The sequence below is a fragment of the Prionailurus viverrinus genome, chromosome B1, assembly GCF_022837055.1.
Source record: "Prionailurus viverrinus isolate Anna chromosome B1, UM_Priviv_1.0, whole genome shotgun sequence".
Lineage (NCBI taxonomy): Eukaryota > Metazoa > Chordata > Mammalia > Carnivora > Felidae > Prionailurus > Prionailurus viverrinus.
In genome coordinates this window covers 136167446-136189768 of record NC_062564.1, presented here as the reverse complement: position 1 = coordinate 136189768, position 22323 = coordinate 136167446, and the positions used below count along the sequence as shown (strand labels likewise).

General features: G+C 37.0%; 1 protein-coding gene and 1 pseudogene across 1 annotated transcript; one reads left to right on the top strand and one right to left on the bottom strand.

Moving 5' to 3' along the window:
- The first annotated feature begins 19173 nt into the window (after window positions 1–19173).
- LOC125164968 (40S ribosomal protein S2-like) lies at window positions 19174–20087 on the top strand. The gene has a single exon (XM_047857698.1). It carries the CDS (start codon window positions 19179–19181, stop codon window positions 20043–20045), a length of 867 nt encoding a protein of 288 aa, XP_047713654.1. The 5' UTR covers window positions 19174–19178; the 3' UTR covers window positions 20046–20087.
- Window positions 20088–21776: 1689 nt separating this feature from the next.
- LOC125164971 (uncharacterized) lies at window positions 21777–21940 on the bottom strand (annotated as a pseudogene).
- Window positions 21941–22323: the final 383 nt, after the last annotated feature.

The following is a 22323-nucleotide window of genomic DNA, read 5'->3' as shown; positions in this document are numbered from 1 at the left end:
ACTCACTCTCTGTCTCTTAAAAATAAATAAATGTTAAAAAGAATAAAAAAAAAACAGTTTTATTGGAAAGATTAGCATTTTCATCAAAGAGAGGTAGAAGTCCACAGGGAAAATGATAAAACATTATTGAATGAAATAAAGGTTTTTTTGCTTATTTACCTTATCAATTATCTATGGTCTTCTTATTTCTTATGGCTGCTGACTTGTACTTCGTTTTCTAAAGAGTCAAACAGGTGCATTTTCAGTTCTTTATAACATTAAAATTACTGTCAGAAATTAGTGTATCTGTGATTGTATGATATATTCTATTGGTTTGTATCAACAAACTTAAAACCTCAGCTCTAGGAATTATATTTCTTCTGCTACCATATACCCAAAGCACTACACTTGTAATACATGTCTATAAGAAAATTGTATATATCAATCAATGGGGCTACTATACTGGTTGTGTCTCCCCAAAATTCATATGTTGAGCCTTTAACCTCCTGTGTTTGGAGTAAGGAAGTAATTAGGGTTAAATGAGGTCATAAGGTTGGGGCCTGGATCCAATTGGATTAGTGTCCTTATAAAAGGAGACACCAGAAATCTCATTCTCTCCCTCTCTCTGCCATGTGAAAACTTAGTGAGAAGATGGCTATTTTCAAACCAGAAAGAGAGACCTCATCATGCATCAAATCCTCTGGAAATTTGATCTCAAACTTCTTACCTCCAGAATTATGACAAATAAATTTGTTTGTTTAAGCCACCTGGTGTATGATATTTTATTACAGCAGCCTGATCAGACTAATACAAGGGCCAATGGATAAAAAAAATTCACCTGTCAGAGTTGAAAGCAAGAACATCAGTGATCTTGCTTTATTCTAGGAACCAATGCTAGTTCATAGGGGATTATCATTAGTTTTTATTGTTGCAAAAACACATAATATTAAATTAGCCATTTAACCATTTTTAAATATACAGTTTAGTAGTGTTGGGTATATTTATTCACATTACTGTGCAACAGATCTCTAGAACTTTTTCATCTTGCAAATCTGAAAGTCTATACCCACTGCACTCTGATTTCTCCTCCTTTGTCCTCACAGATTTGGCACCCATCTTTTTACTTTTTGTTTCCATGATTTTGACTACTTTAGATACTTTATACGAGGGAAATCATACAATGTTTGTTCTTTTGTGACTGGCTTATTTGGTTTAGCATAATGCCCCCTCAAAGTTTATCCATTTTGGAGTATGTGACAGGATTTTCTTTTTTTTTTAAGGCTGCGTAATATTCAGTTGTATGTATATATATATACACCATATTTTATTTATCCATTCATCTGTTGATGGACATTTGGGTTGATTCCACCTCTTGGCTATTGTGAATAGAGCTAAATATGAAGGGGATTACTTAGTCTGTTTATGCCATGAAATGATTTTGAAGAGTTCATTATTATTATTTTTTTAATATTTGTTTTATTTTTTTTTTTGAGACAATGCAAGAGACAGAGTGCAAGCAGCTGAGGGGCAGACAGAGGGAGACACAGAATTTGAAGCTGGCTCCAGGCTCTGAGCTGTCAGCACAGAGCCCGACGCAGGGCTCAAACTCACAAACTGTGAGATCATGACCTGAGCCGAAGTTGGACGGTTAACCGACTGAGCCACTCAGGTGCCCCAAAGAATGCATTATTTTTAAGGGCAGTGGATTCATTTAAGCTTTCATGTTGGTGATAATGATGTATAATAAACACCTGTCAATACTACAGCGATTAAATAGTTGGAGGTGTGAAAGAGGACTTTTAAAACAAACACAGAGAAGAAACTGCAAAGAACTGTGGTTAATGGCATAGTTGGCACATGTCAATTATACATCACTTCTTGCCATGTAATTCATTTGAACTTCTATAGCTGTTGTCATGGACAAGTTTCCAATGGTTTTCTGTCAGTGATAATATGATTACTATAATGTATAAAGTCGACTGCTAGTTTTTTTAGAGACGTACTAATTGAAAATAAAAGATTCAGAGTTATTCAAATTCCTTTTGCATTCTCTCCTCCCCTCCATCTTTGTTTAATCCTGTGTTACTCTCAAGTACATTTTTCTTGGAGGGCTTCTTCTTAGGTAATGGGATACCCCAAACACTCTCCTTGGACCTTCTCTCCGTCTACACTTTCTCATCCGGTCCTGTGGTTTTAAATATCATCTATATGGTAATAATTTATATAGCCCATTCCTGCTTATTCTGTGGATTCACATTTATATATTAAACCTCCATCTCTGCCTCAATTTATTTTTTTAAAGGTTTATTTATTTTTGAGAGAGAGAGAGAGAGAGCGAGAGAGAATCCCAAGCAGGATCCACACTGTCAGTGCAGAGCCTGATTCAGAGCTTGGACTCGCAAACTGTGAGATCATGACATGAGCCAAAACAAGAGTGAGATGCTTAACTGACTGAGCAACCCAGGCATCCCTCTGACTCAATTTCTGTAGCAATCTCCTAACTGATGTCCTTGCTCCACACTGTAGCCAGGAAAATCTATTCCTGGTTTTTGTTTGTTTGTTTATTTGTTTTAAGATGCTAATTCTCTGTCTTTACATCTCAGCAACATATTTCTTAAAATAAACTTTATTCTTTAAAAGTTTTAGGTTCATGGCAAAACTGAGCAGAAGGTACAGAGATTTTCCATACATTCTTTGCCTCCACATACATATAGCAGCTCAATCCTTTTGACTCATAAGTGGTACTATGTCATTTTCCTATTTGGAACCCTCCATATCACATAGAGAATAAAAGCCACACTTCTCACCTACAAGGCTCTTCATGACCTGGACTTTGGCTACCTTTTCAACCTCTTTTCCTATCAATCCTCACTCACAAGCTGATCCAGCCACATGACTTTTTGGCTACTTCTCAAACATGCCCATTCCCTCCCTATTTCTGGACTTTCATATTTGCTGTTTGTTCTATATAGACTGCACATTAGCCAGATCTTCACATGGTGCAATATTGGTTTCAGGAGTAGAATTCAGTGATTCATCACTTACATACAACACCCAGTGCTCATTATAACAAGTGCCCTTCTTAATACCCATCACCTGGGTAGCCCATCCCCCACCCATCTCCCCTCCATCAACCCTTTGTTCTCTATCTGTAAGAGTCTCTCATGATTTGTTTTTCTTTCTCTTCCCCCCACCCCCATATGTTCATCTGTTTTGTTTCCTAAATTGCACATATGCATGAAATCATATGGTATTTGTCTTTCTCTGATTGACTTATTTCCCTTAGCATAATACACTCTGGTTCCATCCATGTTGTTGCAAATGGCAAGTTTCATTATTTTTGATGGTCAAGTGATATTCTATTGTATGTATATACCATATTTTCTTTATCCATTCATCAATTGATGGACATTTGGACTCTCTCCATAGTTTGGCTATTGTTGATAATGCTGCTATAAACATTGGGGTGCTTGTGCCTCTTTAAATCTGTATTTTTGTATTCTTTGAGTACACTACCTAGTAGTGTAATTGCTGTATCATAGGGTAGTTCTAATTTTAACTTTCTGAGGAGCCTCCATGCTGTTTTCCAGAGTGGCTGTATTATTTTGCATTCCTACCAATAATGAAAGAGGGTTCCTTTCTCCACATCGTCACCAACATCTGTTGTTTCTTGTGTTGTTAATTTGAGCCATTTTGACAGGTATGAGGTGGTATCTCATCATGGTTTTGATTTGTATTTCACTGATGATGAGTGATGTTGAGCATCTTTTCATGTGTTTGTTAGCCATCTGGATGTCTTCTTTAGAAAAAAATGTTTATTCATGTCTTTTGCCCATTTCTTCACTGGATTATTTGTTTTTTGGGTGTTGAGTTGAGTAAGTTCTTTACAGATTTTGGATACTACCACTTTATCAGATATGTCATTTGCAAATATCTCCTCCCATTTTGTAGGCTGTCTTTTAGTTTTGTTGATTGTTTCCTTTGCTGTGCAGAAGCTTTTATTTTGACGAAGTCATTATCATTCATTTTTGCTTTTGTTTCCCTTGCCTCTGGTGATGTGTCTAGGAAGAAGTTGCTCTGGCCAAGGTCAAAGAGGTTTCTGCCTGTGTTCTTCTCCAGGATTTTGATTGTTTCCAGTCTCACATTTAGGTCTTTCAACCGTTTTGAATTTATTTTTTTGTATGGTGTAAGAAAGTGGTCCAGTTTCATTCTTCTGCATGCTGCCATCCAGTTTTCCCAACACCATTTGTTGAAAGGACTGTCTTTTTTCCATTGGATATTCTTTCCTGCTGTGTCAAAGATTAGTTGACCATATAGTTGTGGGTCAATTTCTGGATATTCTATTCTGTTCCATTGATCTATGTGTCTATTATTGTGCCAGTAACATACTATCTTGATGATTGTAGCTTTGTAGTATAGCTTGATGTCCAGAATCATGATGCCTCCAGTTTTGCTCTTCTTTTTCAGGATTGCTTTGGCTATTCGGACTCTTTTGTGATTCCATACATATTTTAGGATTATTTGTTCTAGCTCTGTGAAAAATGCTGGTGGCATTTTGATGGGGATTGCATTAAATGTGTAGATTGCTTTGGGTAGTACACACATTTTAACAATGTTTGTTCTTCCAATCCATGAGCATGTAATGCTTTTCCATTTCTTTGTGTCCTCTTCAATTTCTTTCCTAAATGTTCTATAGTTTTCAGAGTATAGATCTTTTACCTCTATGGTTAGGTTTATTTCTAGATATCTTTGTTTTTTTGTACAATTGCAAATAGGGTTTATTCCTTGATTTTTTTCTGCTGCTTCATTATTGGTATATAGAAATGCAACAGATTTCTGTATGTTTTTATATCCATGACTTTGCTGAATTCATGTATTAGTTCTAGCAATTTTTTTGGTGGAGTCTTTGGGTTTTCTATATAGAGCATCATGTTGTCTGCAAATAGTGAAAGTTTGCCTTCTTCCTTGTCTATTTGGATGTCTTTTATTTCTTTGTGTTGTCTGATTGCTGAGGCTAATACCTCCAGTACTATGTTAAATAGTAATGGTGAGAGTGAACATCCTTATCTTGTTCCTGATCTTAGGGGGAAAGTCCTCAGTTTTTCATATATGATCTTTCATATATGGCATTATGATGTTAACTAATAGTCCATCTATCCCTACTTTGTTGAGGGTTTTTATCCAGAATGGATGCTGTGTTTAATCAAATGCTTTTTCTGCATCTATTGACAAGATCATATGATTCTTATCCTTTTATTAATGTGTATTACAGTGATTGATTTGTGAATATTGAACCAGCCCTGCATCCCAGGAATAAATCCCACTTGATCAGGGTGAATAATTCTTTTAATCTACTCTTGAATTTTATTTGCTAGTATCTTGTTGAGATTTTTGCATCCATGTTCATCAGAGATATTGGCCTATAATTTTCCTTTTTAGTGGGGTCTTTGTCTGGTTTTGGAATCAAGGTAATGCTGGCCTCATAGAATAAATTTGGACGTTTTCCTTCCATTTCTATTTTTGGAACAGCTTCAAAAGAATAGGTGTTAACTCTTCTTTAAATGTTTGGTAGAATTCCCCTCGGAAGACATCTGGCCCTAGACTTTTGTTTATTGGGAGATTTTTGGTAACTGATTCAGTTTCTTTGCTGGTTATGGGTCTGTTCAAATTTTCTATTTCTTTCTGTTTAAGTTTTGGTGGTTTGTTTTTAGGAATTAATCCATTTCTTTCAGGTTACCCTTTTGGTTGGCATATAATTTTTCATAATATTCTCTTATTATTGTCTGTATTTCTGTGGTGTTGGTTGTGATCTCTTCCTTTTTGTTCATGTTTGTTTATTTGGGTCCTTTCTTTTTTCTTTTTAATGAGTCAGGCTAGGTGTTTATCAATTTTATTAATTCTTTTGCAGAACCAGTTCTTAGTTTTGTTGATCTGTTCTACCATGGTTTTTTGTTTGTTTGTTTTTATATCATTTATTTCTGCACTAGTCTTTATTATTTCCCCCTTTCTGCTGGCTTTAGGCTTTATTTGCTGTTGTTTTTCAGCTCCTTTAGGTATAAGGTTAGGTTATGTATTTGAGATTTTTCTTTCTTCTTCAGGTAGGCCTATATTGCAATATACTTCCCTCTTAGGACTACCTTTGCTGCATTGCAAAGGTTTCAGACTGTCATGTTTTCATTTTTATTTGCTTTCATGTACTTTTGAATTTCCTCTTTAATTTCATGTTTAACCCATTCATTCTTTAGTAGGATGTTCTTTAATCTCCAAGTATTTGTGGTCTTTAAAAGTATTTTTCTTGTAGTTGACTTCATGTTTTATAGTGTTGTGGTTTGAAAGTATGCATGGTATGATCTCAATATATTTGTACTTGTTGAGGGCTGATTTGTGACCCAGTATGTGATCTATTCTGGAGAATGTTGCATGTGCACTCAAAAAGAATGTGTATTCTGCTGCTTTAGGATAGGCTCAGTGTTCTGAATTTATCTGTTAAATCTATCTGGCCCAGTGTGCCATTCAAAGCCATTGTTTCCTGTTGATTTTCTTCTTAGATGATCTGTCCATTGCTATAAGTGGGGTGTTAAAGTCCCCTCCTATTATTTTATTATTGTCAATGAGTTTCTTTATGTTTGTGATTAATTGATTTATATATTTGGGTGTTTTTGCATTGGGGGCATAACTGTTTTCTATTGGTAGATCTTCTTGAGGGATAGACCCTTAATTATGATATAATGCCCTTCTTCATCTCTTGTTACAGTCTTTGCTTTAAAATCTAGTTTGTCTGATATAAGTATGGTTACTACAACTTTCTTTTGGCCTGACAACCTTTCCAAACCTCTTACATAGATTTGGTTTCTTTACCGAACTTCAGAACTGTTGCTACTTGATATCATATTATACGTTGCTTTGTTTGTGTTTGTTGTCTCTTTTTCCTGCTAGAATGAAAACTCCACAAGAGCACGGATGTTTCCAGTTGATTTTCTATTGAATCCCTGTTGCCTCAAACAGTACATAGCATCTTGTAGGTTCTTTATACCAAGTGTTTTGAATAGATATGGATGCATTTTGTGCTAATTGTTTTTTAATAGTGATTCTCCTCATGTTTGTATGCTCAACTGTTCTATGTCTTCATATCCTGCTCTTCCTGTTTTTTTTTTAATGTTTATTTATTTTGAGAGAAAGAGAGAGGAGAGAGAGAGAGAGAGAGAGAGAGAGAGAGAGAGAGAGAATGAACGGGATGGGGGGTAAAGAGAGGGAAAGAGAGAATCCCAAGCAAGCTCGATTCCACTAATTGGGAGATCATGACCTGAGCTGAAATCAAGTCAGACACTTAACTGACTGAGCCACCCAGGCACCCCTCCCTTTTTATTTTTATAGCAAGAAATTAGATTTTGCTCCAATGGGTTTTGGTTCATTAGAATATTTTTATTTAATTTAAGAACATGCAATTATGTTCTTTTCATCATCTCTAATGACTTTCCCTTTTATTCCCTCTTTCACTACCCATGACCAATGCTTCATACCTTTATATTTGTGGATTCCTTCAAATCCAACATGTTTCTTAGTAGAATATTTTCTGATTTGTCCATTGAAAATACAGTCCTTCTTAAGTATAAATTTCCTCACATTCTCTGTGTTTTTTTAAACCTCAAATTGTATTTAATTCTTATTTAAACTTTCTTTTCCTCTTATAGCAGAGAAAGAGGGCTCCAAACCATTGTCCAAATTTAAGCTTTCTTAATCTTTCTTTTGGCCCTCTTTCCTACCATCTCATCTCCATAGTTCCTTTGTCTCAGAAGTAATCTGTTATCTTCTCATTATCAAATCCAATAATTTTTCTTCACCTTCACACTTATGACCACGTGACTTTTCTTTGACATTTGACTCTATTGATCCATCCTATATTTCATATCCTGTCTTATTTTTTGTGACTTTCTTTAGCTTCTTTGTTTCTCTTTCTATATATTTGGTTATCATATGTTATTTATTTCATTCGTTCTTGTTTTTCATATACAATAACAACAACAAAAAAATGGATGCTTCTTGAGGTTCTATAATCAGTTATTAGGAACCAAAACCCAACTCAGACCAACCTAAGCAATAAGAAGAATGTAACAGTGGGCATGATTCATAGGCTCTAATATCGTCATTAGAATCTGTCTGCTCTATATTCCTCCATTCTTTGGTCCCATATAAAGACAAAGTTGACCACTGGCAACTTTAGACTTACATTATCATTATAGATATTGATCCTGGGGAAAAAAGAATGCCAATTTTTGGGTAACTTTATAGCTGTTTAAGGTATACTTTACTGGCCTTGCTTGAGTTCTGTGATCATTCCTGAATCAATCACTGTGACCAACAGAAGGGAGGACTTGGAATTACCAGGCCTGGACCACATACTCACTCCTGAATTTGGCGTTTTGGTTATATCTCTTTCTAAACCACATGGCCTGAAATTGGGAGAAGGATGGGCTCTCAAAGAGACACTGAGCATTTTCTCGTCCTATTCTTTACATTGTATCCCTGGGCTATTCTGTCCACTGTTTTAACTTCTATTATCATCCGTATGCTGATAACTTTCAAATCTCACAATACAAATGAACCTAATTACACTGCAAAGCCATTGGAAAATTAAATGGGGTAGAAGTTTTTGCCCTAACTGCAATGGCTGATTCTGATGAGAAAAACTCAAGGCCCAGTATGGTTTCTGAAGTGTCACTACCAGGATCTGGTAAATGAATTCAGTAGCAGAGTATTATTCAAACTCAGGTAGACTTGCAGGAATTCTTTCTAGTCTCATCAGGAAGTCCACGTAAGGCATATATGAAGCAGAATTGACCCCACAGCTAAGAGAGGACTAGAAGGAATCATTGGAGCATCAGGGCCCTACTCAAGCAGGCTGATTTTCAGTATAATACCCTCATGCTAAGGACAAATTAGAAAAGTATATAGACTCATTGGGAAGAGCATAGGATGGTGGTAGGCAGGAGTCCAGTATGGATGGGACCAGTATAAGGCAAGGATGGGAATTGGAAATCAGTGGCTTGGAGTCTACACCCAGGGTTTATTCATGTATAACAAGGACCAGATATGGTTAGAAGTAAAACTTTGCTATTAACTCAGAGTATTGTGAATGTTCAAAGATAGGCTTTTAGGCATTTCTGTTTTCACCAGTTGTATTTGTGCTTTCCTCTTTGTAAGTAAAGAATTACAAATGAAACAACTAGATTGGATTAACTAATTTCTAAGATATCTTCCAACTATACAAGTCTATAATTCTAAGAGTATTGGAGAATATAATTAATAACATAAAAGCAGAGATTTTTTTCTGTTTTTCCCCATTAATTCATAAAGCTAGAACAGTTCTTTGAACAAAATAAATATTTGTTGAATTTCAAAAACTGTTGTTGTAGACAGAAAACTAAAAAGTGGGATTTTGCTTTTATTCTATATCTCTGAATTAAATAATTAGATTTAACATTTTTTGTAATTTATGACATTAAAGAGGGCTGATGACAGTTGACAGGAAACTTGGAGAGTTCTTCACTATTATAAGAAAATTGCGATAGAAGTAGGTCAAAGACTTTTGCAATGCTAATTTTCAAACAGATTTGATTTCAATTTACTTAAATGGCTCTTGGTCTTACCTGAAGTGAAGAAAGGAGGTAGAATTGTAAGCCAAATGTTTTTATTTTAGTATTTATTTTTGAGTAGCTTTAATTCTAAAAAAAACCCAGGCCTTCATCCAATACCATTCTGTGGAAGACTTTACTACATGATGGTATAATGTGCGAAATTTCCTTAGACTCATTATTTAATTAGGAAACCCCAAATTTGAAGTTATCTTTTTCAGAGTTGAAATCATGAATGTTGGTAGTGTCAAGTTGTAACACCAAATTATAACACTAGGTGGCATGAGATGCAAGTTGAAAAACAATAGTGTTATCAGAAAGTATAATAGCTGATCTATACCTGTATCTTAGTTTACTTTTATATGTAGGCATATAAATCTGGGAAACTCTCACTAGGAGAATGTGAATTTTATTTGAATTAAATACATATAATAAAATAAACAAGGTATGAAGCTCTTAGTTTAAGAAAAATAGGTTTAAAAAGAGCAATAGTTTTTGCTAGTTGAAGTCAATGGATACTGAATTAAAAAATTAGAGGGTAGGGGCACCTGGGTGGCTCAGTTGGTTAAGTGTCTATCTTTTGATTTTGGCTCAGGTCATGATCTCATGGTGGTGGGATTGAGCCCCACTGGGCACCACACTGAGTGTGGAGCCTGCTTGGGATTCTCTCTCTTCCTCTCTCTCTGCCCGCCCCCCCCCCCCCCCCATCTCTCTTTCTATCTCAAAATAAAAGTAAATAAAATAAAAAAAATTAGGGGGGTATTAGGGATAAATAATGTTAGCCCCAGGCAAAACTGCCGAGTGGTAGAGTAATTCCTATCTTTGGTATCCTGTGGAAATCAAAAGAGATGGTTCTCTACTTTCCCATTTACTTTTGGGAAGTCCCTTTTCCCAGCTGCTGCTCTTCCTGCTATCCCCAGCTGCTCCATGTTCACCACTGTGGGCACTTAGGAAACTCATTTTACTTGTACATTATCAAAACATGCCTATTCTATGTCTCATCCTCTTGGAGTCCAAAGTTTGAGTTCTTTCTATATATTGGCTAATCAAAAAACAAACCATACCTATTCATGGATGGAGAGCTAGCTCAGGTTTGTTTTCATTCTCTTAGATGAAGTGCAATTTCTACTGGTCAAGATCTGAGCAGGAAACAGAAGGCATATGCAATGGGGAAAGTAGAGAGAACATTAACTAGTGGTAGGGAACCGCCTTGGGACTATTGACAAGGAGGATACCATTACCACCCCTTGCCATGGAGTAGGTGCCTCCCACAAAGAGCTGTGGATAGAAATAGGAGAATGAAGTCACTACAAACTGCTGATGGTTGTGGTGTCTGTGTTTCTGTTAAAAGATAAACTGAGGCATATTAAAATGTTTAAGCGTTTATTTGAGCAAAAATTGATTTGAATCCGGCAGCATCCAATCTAGCCAATAGAAGGAAACTCCGAGGAGCTCTACAAACTGAAAGACTTGTAGGCAGAAGAGAGCAGGAATGAGGAGTTATACTAGACAAAAAAGCAGGTTGATTATTCTAAGATTACTTTTCCTTCAGGGGATGGCAAGGGTCTATCAGGCAGATTACATAACTAGTGCTAATCAGGTGATTTCCTCTTTTTCTTTTTTTTCCTTGAGAAATAGAGAGAGAGAGAGAGAGAGAGAGAGAGACAGAGAGAGAAAGAATCCTACAAGGGGCAGACAGAGAGAGAGCAATGAAAAGAGAGAGAGAGAGAGAGAGAGAGAGAGAGAGAGAAGCAGGGCTCATCTGAAGCGAGTCTCCAGCTCACTGGAAGCAGGGCTGGAGTACACTTGATGAGGGGCATGAGCTCATGAACGGTGAGATCGTGACCTGAGCTGAAGTCAGATGCTTAACTGACTGAGCCACCCTGGGCACCCTGATCAGGTGATTTCCTGATTGACTGTTTTAAAATTCCATTTCTGGAAGAGCCAAAATGGTAAGTTAAATCTTAGTATGGTGATGTGGAGCTTAGCATAAACAAATCTATCATGGGCCTGTTTTTTTTGTTTTTTGTTTTTTTGTTTTTTTAACAATTCCCTGCTTTTGATCAGACCCTTAGTCTAATTGAGAAATTTGATAGAAAATGTAAGGCATTAGTGCTATTCTCAGGTACCACTCTGGAGTTCTTGCAGGTTTTGCTAAATCTCTGTGTGTTATTTACAGGTCACAATGTTGGGTTCACATTCTTTAAGTTGGTCATTCTGTTTGTTCCTTTTATGATGTTCTATTCTTAGAGAGGTCATTTGCTCGGTGGTTAGCAGCTGTGAACATGCATTTAAAACTTTTGAGAGACTACAGTGCACTGGGGAGACTACTATGATTATTATGAGCAGGATCATTCTTGATGTGTGGAGTGCACTTTACAGCCATGGTCCCCAGGACCCAAAGCACTCAGACCCAATCCAATCAGACTTTTGAGGAAGTCCCTTCCTTAAGCCAACTGACTTGTTCAGTGATCTTATGTAGCTGAGTCTCAATTTCACAGAAATGTTAATTTAAGTGCAGCAAATGCTGTTGGCCATAGCACAGACATCTTGTTTACCTGAAAGATAATTAAGGGCTATCCTATTATCATAAACAACTTTGGCCAGAAAATCTTGGAGTTTGGTTGGGCAGCTATTTCTTTATCAGCAGAAAACTTTGTCCTTCTAACAGAGAGAAAACCAAATTCTAATTTTGCACCAGTGTGCTTTTGATATTAAAATTCATTTTAAAATCTTAAATACATCCATTCTAATCTTGACTAGCTTGACTACACTAAAATTTTTTTCCCAACAAAACTTCTACAACTATTTATATGCATTCAGATTTATTGTATTTTTTTCTTCTTTTTTCTCATACTGGAACAGTAATTCATTTTACTTTCCTTACCTACTTTTCAGACACATTTTTTTTCCTTTCACTTTTGTTATTTCCAAGTAGTTTTAATTACATATATTAATTAGAATTCCTTACCCTTCAAATCCTTTATTCCTAATGAAAACTAAGAAGTGAGCAATTGTGGATTGTCAGTTGCACTGGGATTTTCTGGATTGGCAAATTTATAAATACATTTCATAATTTCTAGACTTCTTCCTCATAGTAAATTTTTCAAAATAGCACAAGGCATGTTAACTGATTGACCCAAGTATCTTTAGCTCTTTTGTAATAAGAAGCCAAAAGTAGATAAATCTGTGTTTAATAATTAATGTTTCAGTATTTTATCTTATTTGGAAATGATCTAGATAGTCAGTGACTATCCATCATCTAAATTTTCTCAGTATAACTTTAAAGTTTCAAGTTACTGAAAAGATTATGGAAACTATTTTTGAGTAGATATACCATAAAGCATAATTCTTACTGGAAAGTTCATTTATAAACTTTTATCTTAATTACATCTATTTAATTCACCTGTTCTTAACAATTATGTTTCGATTAGTCATGAAAATTTTATGAGACATTAAATAACTAACCATTATCTTAATTATCTCTTTTGTTAACAAAGTCTGCAACAGAGATAACAGGCTTATTTGATTTTTAGTAAATCTAGGTAGAATAAATTTATATTTAATGCTGATAGCATGTTTTTTCAAAATTAAACTAAAAAAGGTAAACTCTCCTTAAAAATTTTTTTTTACTGAAAATTATCCTCAATCAAATGGAGTTGGGAACTATTTGGGTTAATTACTGTATTTCTGAGAATATACTTGATTTATATAAATACTTGTTTGTATTTAAGACAAGTCAACAGAGGTCTTTACAAATTAATGTGGACAATGCCATCTGGAGGTAGAAAAAATATCACATGCTTATAACATGTACACATAGACATACATAAACATATAGACAAATGCAAACAGATATCTTATAGCTTTTACTTTAAAATTTTAGCCATGAGACATCTCCAACAATGTAACATTTTTGTCCATAAAAGAACAGTTGGACCCAAATTGTGCTTCTGGCAGATGGAATAAATTAAATTTACCCTCTCAGATGACAGATGGCTAAAGATTTTTACTAATATTTGTGCAAGATAGTAATCAAAATAACTTTTCCTTTTCTTTTTTTCTTTTTTCTCCTTCTGATAAGAATTACCTTGGTTCCTAGAGAAAACCAAGTAGAATACTTGCATCTCAAAAAGCATAGAGAAAGAATGCAAGTTCCCCCAAGATAAATTCTATTCCCTAAGTCTTTTTTTTTTTTTTTTTTTTACAATATCTTTGGGCCTTTTGAGATGAGTAGGGGAGGTTTGGGATTGGCAAATAGGATAGGTGGGCTTTGAGTTGTTTCTAGAGTCACATTTCTGTTCCTATAAAGACTAGATTTGTAAGACAAGTACAGTTGTTTTTGGTTCCTCAGAGGACTGGATTGCAAACTGAAGGATATCAAGATGCTGACCCACCCCATCCAACTATATTATTTTCAATATGTTTCTTTATATTATGGAGAAGATCTTCAACTAAGATGTAAATAAAAAGTTCCTTATATTCTAGATTTTGAGTTGTGTGTCTTGGAATGTTTTAGTAAATCATTCCACAAAGATTTCAGAATGTTTCCTTCTGGGTACATAGTTTCACTTTAGCTTAGAGGAGAAGGTCTAAAATAAATTCCTATCAGGCTCTGAATGTCAGCTTCCAATTTGGCCAGCTTCTCACCATAAGAGTTACTTAAAAACACAAATATTGTTTTCAAATATCTTGTCAGGCTACAGCTAACAACAGTAAATATTCCTTGCAGCTCTGAACAACCCCTTGGACTCAAGAGGCATCCCCAAGGAGGGTGCAAAAGACACTGTCCTCCTAAGAACCAGAGCCACTCCCAAAGATAACCAAAGAAAGACTTAGACAATTGACCTGAGAGCTGGCAATGGTGGTAGGACACTAGCTGCAAATGAAGTACAACCCACATTTCTGTCCAGCCAAATCGGGTACAACCTGCATTTCTGTTTGTCCTTATTTTGGGACCCCAACCTGATGGCTGCCAAGCCAAGTTCTTAGGACACAAAATGAGACAAACAAGAAGGTAATGGCTGTCCCTGGGAGAGTAAGGATCAACAACCAATGGGTACCTGAAAACAAGTTCACAAGTCACAATTCAAAGATCAAATTCTTATTAGTGTATTAGTATTTTCTACCTGTCAGTGTGAATTTGGAAAGGAACAATGTAAAATTTTTTACTTTCCTCTCTCAACCAGGCACTACAGACAGAGATCTGGGAGAGCTAACTTGGGTAAGAATTCTCACCTCACCCCTTTCTGGCTTCTGCCAGTTTTCCCAGGATCCTGTCTGCAGGATCTAGAGCAAGTGAGGTGCCCCAGCAGGTCTCATTCTGGTCAACAGAAACTATAGAGGAAGAAAAGTAATTTCCCCTCTACCTTTTATGGTGAGTGCTTGGCTGAGACCGCTTTTTCTCTAGGTCATCTTATAAATGGATAAGCTTATCTAGGTTAAAATTTCTCTACTGTGGTCCCTGTAATTCAAGATTATTATATCCTTGATAAGATTAACCTGCTTATTCAGCCTTAAACTTTTGTTTTTATTCACCTGAGGCCCAACACTAGACCCACTCCAGCTTAAGTCAGACCTAGTCTAACCCCAGACCCAATCTTCTTTCCAAGTCAGACCCAATCTGACTCAGTCCAGTTTCTGGACCCAGTCCAAAAAAAGAAATGTTCAAATAAAGTCTGAAAACTGATAACATAAAAGCTGCAGTTGGAATCTGAGGGACACTTACCGATCACCTCCAAAGACAGTGAGAAGGCAGGCAGCTCATGGGGTTTAGCAGGTCCCTTCATCTGGTTGTTCACTGCTCCCAGAAGCTGTCAGGGGGCTTCCTTCAGTTTCCTCTTCTGACATCAGAACCGTTAAAAGTTAAACTGAGGCCTGCCTCAGCTCACTTGGGTGGCAGAGCTGTTTGAGCTCCTTCATAGGTTAGTTTTTTTTTCCTTTCCATGCAAAACGGTTCTGGCACTTTACCCTGAGGAGAATATCATGGGCCATAAGAGGGACTGAAGTGGGGGTGAACTTGGCAAGGACATCTCCCTGGCTTGATTTGGAAGATTCCACAAAGGATTGAGCCCAAGCACAATGAGTATTCTACATATAATAGACAGTTCTGCTATACTGGGTCTTAAATAAAAATTAAATTAGAAAATGCATTTTCTTATTTCTTTTTCCCTGGCCCAGATTGTTCTATGAGAAGAGATTAACATGTCTCCAGAGACTCTGGTAGCAAAGATTAGAAATGCTTCACCACTCCAGACTGCCCACTAGTTTTCTGAGGAGAAATTTTTGGAATAATTTAGAAATAATTAGAATGTTGGTCACCTTCTCACTTAGACTCTCAGATTCTCCTGGTACTTAGCATCAGGTTGCTAAGCATCTGGGGGTAAAACTATACCATCCTTCATGCTCTCCTATTTTACTTTAAATAATCTCCAGGCAAATTTATATGAGCCCACTGTCCCGGGTACACACAAATGACCCTCAGTTGAAGCATTCTTCTCAGATTCAAACACAACTGCTTCATAACCTGCTTTTCTAATCTCCTTTTCAGGTAATGCCACTGCAGTCCACCTGTGCGTGATCCTGCATGCCCCCTTCTTCCTACTTCTCAGTAAGTCATTCATTTCTATGTATTTCTTTAGTACCGCTGGAAAATTCTCCTCTCTGTACTGTTTGCCATGGTCCTAGGTTGGATCATTTCTCCACATGGGTCGTGTGCTTTGGTCTTATCGAATTGCTTGCTTTTCTCTAAACGAGCCATAGACCCTCATGCCTTTGTGTTGCATCTCTTCATTTTATCTGCTTTCATTAATCAGCTCATTGTCGATTCGTCTGTGATGTGACACAATGGCTGACTTCCCCAGTAAACTGAACACTCCTTTCTTTTGGTTCTGGTGGTATTTTGTACATATTTCCAATATGTTATAGCAATTATTACTGCACTATACATGCTTTTTCTTTTTTTTTTTTTTTTTTTTTTTTTTTCAACATTTATTTTTTGGGACAGAGAGAGACAGAGCATGAACGGGGGAGGGGACAGAGAGAGGGAGACACAGAATCGGAAACAGGCTCCAGGCTCTGAGCCATCAGCCCAGAGCCTGACGCGGGGCTCGAACTCACGGACCGCGTGATCGTGACCTGGCTGAAGTCGGACGCTTAACCCACTGCGCCACCCAGGCGCCCCTATACATGCTTTTTCTATATGTGTGTCATCAGAATCTTGAAATTCCTTGAGAATTAGGACTTTGTCTTAATATCTAAGGATCTCTAAATAATCAAGTCATCATTGAATAAATGTGAATTACTACATAAATGATCACACACACACACACACACACACACACACACACACACGGCATGAAATGGAGTGCTCATATTCCACTGATGAGATCTAGGCAAATGGCCTTACTTAACAAAAGGGGAAGCTGGGAGATATAATCCAACTTCATTCCCATGACTGGTGAATAGCTGGCTTGTCTGCCATAAAGAATTGTGTTCTTAGGAGGATACATATTTGGAAATAATAGATGGTCCTTTTAAATAAAAGATTTTGTCATTATAGTGAATCCTGATCATTCTTTTTGCCTTCACATCTATTTTTGTCTGTTATTAATATAGCTATACCAGATTTCCTTTGAGTGATCTTTACCTGGGGCATGTTTTTCATTAATAAAAACTTTGTAGCTTTCTATTAATCATGTAGATGTGTCTAGTAAATAGCATACAATGGAACACTTTCTATAAATCCAACAGAATAGTATTTCTTTATTGGTAAATTTGAACATTTAAATTTGAATTTTATACATAGTGTAATTTATGACATATTTGGATTTAATTCCTCCTTATTTTACAGTTTTTATTCTGTCCTTTTTGTATGATTTTCCCCCCTTTTATACCTTCTTTTGAATACAAAAAGATTTTTAAGATTCCAATTTTCCTTTACTCACACTATGTGCATCATCACTTTCCTAGCTAATCCCAAACTGTTTTCTAACATGGCTTTACTATTTATACTCCTATCAGTAGTACATGAGAATTTTATTTGCTTTCCATCCTCACCAATACTTGATACTGTTTGACTTCTATTATTTTTGGCAGTCTTGGAGGTGTGCAAATGGTAGCAGTTCTCTATGTCTTCTCTGCACCAGTCCTATGTCAATTATACGTGTCACAAATGTCTTTTTCTACTTTATTGCTCACTCCTTCTCTTTCTAAGGTGTTTTTTGATGAAAAGTTAACTTTAATGTAATTAAATTTATCATTTTTTCTTTGTATCAGTAATCTTTATATATCAAATATCTCTCCCTCTCCTGAAATCTTGACGATATTTTCCTGTACGATCTTCTGAAAGCTTTATGGTTTGCTCTTCTCATAGGTCTTTAATTTACACTGAAATGACATTATTCTGTGGCAGGAGACATAGAAGGGAAGGAGAAATAAGATAAAAACAGAGAGGGAGGCAAACCATAAGAGACTCTTTAAATAAAGAGAATAAACCGGGGTTGCTGGAGGGGAGGTGGGTAGAAGGATGGCCTAAATCGGTGATGGTATTAAGGAATGCACTTGTTGGGATGAGCACTGGGTGTTATATGTAAGTGATGAGTCACTGGGTCCTTCTCCTGAAACCAGTATTACAGTGTATGTTAACTAACTTGAATTTAGATATTAATCTAAAAAGAACTGTTGTTAACACACACACACACACACACACACACACAATGAAGATACCCAATTACCCTAGATTGTTTATTTACAATTTGTAATAACACCTCCTTTCCCCTAGTTTGTATTCATTCCTGTCATGTGTTACATATTCATGTATGCGTGTGTTATTTCTGGACACTCTTTTTTGTTCCATTGATCTGTTTGTCTACCCCTGAAGCATTACTAAACAGTCATATTTGCTCTAGCTTTATAATAAGTGTTGCTATCTTCTGGCAAGTTTCTGTCTAATCCATCCAGTGTAGCCTTAAGATGGAAGGCTCTAGGTTCCAGGAGTCAGGACATGCCTTTAGGACAGGAGTCATTTGAGTACCAATTTATCACACTGATTCTTGCTTTTTCTTCATTCTGTGGCCTCTGAGGACTTCTTTCACTTTTTGTATTTTTAGCTATTTACTTAAAAGAATCTTTATTGCAAGTCAGCTCACATCGGTGTTTTGTCTGAAAAGGTTTTTCAGGATATCTTGTTCTTTGTATTGCCAGAGGCCAAAGCCTCCTCCATTTGGCAAGGGGAAACAATGTGCTTTAAAGCACATTTCCAGATTTTAGGAGGAAATGTTACTCTAAAATTTTTGTGTGAGTATAAACAGGGAGCGGTGGATGGAGAAGACAAGTTTAGTTTCATGACTTACACCCATCATCATGCAATCAATTATTCTCAGTTCTTGATAGGCTCTACCAATTAAAATATTACATCTAGCATGGAATATTTTCATAGAGATTTAGCCTGCCATTTTTTTCCTATAACAAATAATAAATTCCTCTTAGTTGACTAAATGATGGTAGTATCTCAGAAGACCACTTTTTAAAAACAAACACTTAGCTTCTTCTCCGGGAATACACCAAATGGCGGATGACGCCGGTGCTGCGGCAGCGCCCGGAGGGCCAGGAGGGCCCGGGGGCCCTGGAATGGGAGGCCGCGGCGGCTTCTGCGGAGGCTTCGGCAGTGGCATCCGGGGTCGGGGCCGCGGCCGCGGAGCTCGCGGAGGCAAGGCCGAGGACAAGGAGTGGATGCCCGTCACCAAGCTGGGCCGCCTGGTCAAGGATATGAAGATCAAGTCCCTGGAGGAGATCTATCTCTTCTCTCTGCCCATCAAGGAGTCTGAGATCATTGACTTTTTCTTGCGGGCGTCACTCAAGGACGAGGTCTTGAAGATTATGCCTGTGCAGAAGCAGACCCGCGCTGGCCAGCGGACCACGTTCAAGGCATTTGTTGCTATTGGAGACTACAGCGGACACGTTGGTCTGGGTGTTAAGTGTTCTAAGGAGGTAGCCACCGCCATCCGTGGGGCCATCATCCTGGCCAAGCTTTCCATCGTCCCCGTGCGGCGAGGCTACTGGGGGAACAAGATTGGGAAGCCCCACACTGTACCATGCAAGGTGGCAGGCCGCTGTGGTTCTGTGCTGGTGCGCCTCATTCCTGCCCCCAGAGGCACTGGCATTGTCTCAGCCCCTGTACCTAAAAAGCTACTGATGATGGCTGGTATCGATGACTGCTACACCTCAGCTAGGGGCTGCACTGCCACCCTGGGCAACTTTGCCAAGGCCACTTTTGATGCCATTTCCAAGACCTACATCTATCTCACCTCTGATCTTTGGAAGGAGACTGTGTTCACCAAGTCTCCCTATCAGGATTTCACTGACCGTCTTGTAAAGACCCACACCAGAGTCTCTGTGCAGAGGACCCAGGCTCCAGCTGTGGCCACCACTTAGTTTTGTATGAGAAAAATAAAGTGAATTGAAGCTTGAAAAAAAAATAAAATAAATAAAAACAAACACTTATATAATCCTTACTATGTGCCAGACACTATTTTAAGAGGTTTACAAATATTGGCTCATTTAATACTTATACGACTTGATGGTGGTGGTGTTAAAGGTAGGTGTTGTTATAACAGATGGATTAACTGAGACATGGAATCATTAATTAAGTTGTGTACCATCAACAGCTGGTATGTGGTAGAGCAGGAATTTGAATCCAGACAACCTGGCTCCAGAGTCAGCACTTTTAACCACAGGACTGCGTAATTTAGCTCATGTTTCTTTGGCATTCACTGTCTCCCAGGTGATCAAAACCTTAATGATAAAACATGATAGTAAACTCTGAGGAGAGAAATGAGAAATCATCTAAAGTTATTTCATTACCTATATTTGGTATAATTTATAATAATTTGGCAGTGAGATCTCAAATGCAAGTATGATCTAGAAGTGGACTGTAGCATGCTCACATTATATTTTATTTATTCAACATTTTTTATTTAAGCGTTTTTAATTATTATTTTTATAAGTTCATTTATTTATTTTGAGAGAGAGAGAGAGAGGACATGTGGGAGGGGCAGAGAGAGAGAGTGAGAGAGAGAATCCCAACCAGGCTTCACACTGTCAGCACAGAGCCTGATGTGGGACTCACAAACCATGAGATCATGACCTGAGCTGAAACCAAGAGTTGGATGCTTAACTGACTGAGCCACCCAGGCACCCCAGATTCAACATTTTTGAGTCCCAATTATGTGGTAAGTATTTTGCTACATGCAGAGGTAAAAAATATGAATAATACATGCCCTCCTGCTTCCAATTCTTACTTCTAGAATCTAGCAGAAAGTTCCCCAGAATGTCAGATGTGGGTTATGCTGAACAGAGGTATCTCTCTGTAGGAACTTTCATATATATATATATGAAAGCAAGTAGGAAGATGAATTGTTTTGACCATTTCTTGATTTGCTCCTATTTTACATAAACTGGTGGCCTATTTCTATTTTCTGGGACAGTGCCTAAGGATTTCTTTTCCTCTGTTCTGGACACTGCAGATAAGATGTGGATGTGATAGATTAAGTTTGAGCATGTTAGTTTCAGGGAAATTGGTGAAGAAGGAAAAAGAAGATGGCACATCTCAGAGTTCACTAATTGTCATTTTTCCTGGAATGTGAAACAGGGAAAGCAAAACTGTGGAGTGTTCTAAGGTAATAAGGCAAAGGATTATCTGTAGTGTGAACATGATGGCCATGACTTCTGATTCTAGTTGCATAATCAACTTGTATGTGACCTTGAACAATTTGTGCTTGGGCACTTTTTCACTACCTGATTTTCAGAATTGTAAAATAAAAGCAAAACCAAAATGAGGTTAAAGTCTCAGAAACCAAAGCTGATAAAAAAGTATAAGTTCTCTGAATTTTTAGGTTATTGTTTAGTTGCAAGTTTTGTATTTTTGTGTGCTTGGTGAATACTTTCAAATAATGTAAAAAAAGCCACAAAATATGTTCTTAATATAGAGCTGACTCAACTAGTACACAATCAATAATATAGGTTCTTGGGTCCCTCTTCCAGGAGTAGGAATAATTCTATACTACTCTTTCCATTCATCTTATTTTGCCCAGCTTCCTTTCCTTTTGTGACAGATACCATGTAGAAAACCATTAAGTGGTATTTTGGTGAGATAGAACATTTATGTAAATTGATTTAATTAGCAAAACGTAACTACTGTATTGATTTTTGTACTAAAGAAAATGTTTGTTATTGTGCTTGTTGTATGTCATATTAGAGAAGTTTTCAATTAGCAGTAATTGTGCCTCAGATAAACCTCATTGGCTATGATACTGTCACTAAACAGAGCTTGTCTGTCATATTAGAAACCACATTGGAAATTTTAGAAAAATGGAGAAAAGAATTAGGCCAAGGCTTCCATATATATATAATATATTATATATATATTATTTATGTTTATATATATATAAAACATTTTTAAAGGGTGTATTAGTAACAAGATTTATAGGTGAGAAGAAACAAAATGAGAGCAGGAGCCTTTTAATAATCAGGAAGGCTAATGGAACACAGGTTCGCATCATTATAAAAGCATTTCAAAGAACTGGGAATCCACCCCACTTGGAGCTTTGTGCATGATTCTGAACCTTATATGAGAGGAATGATAATGAAGCATCAATAAAGACAGCCACGATGATAAAAGATCTTTAGGTCACAGATCCTTGTTGAGACTAAA

Coding starts and splice junctions, on each gene's coding strand:
- LOC125164968 (XM_047857698.1), top strand. CDS start 19,179: ATGGCGGATGACGCCGGTGCTGCGGCAGCGCCCGGAGGGCCAGGAGGG.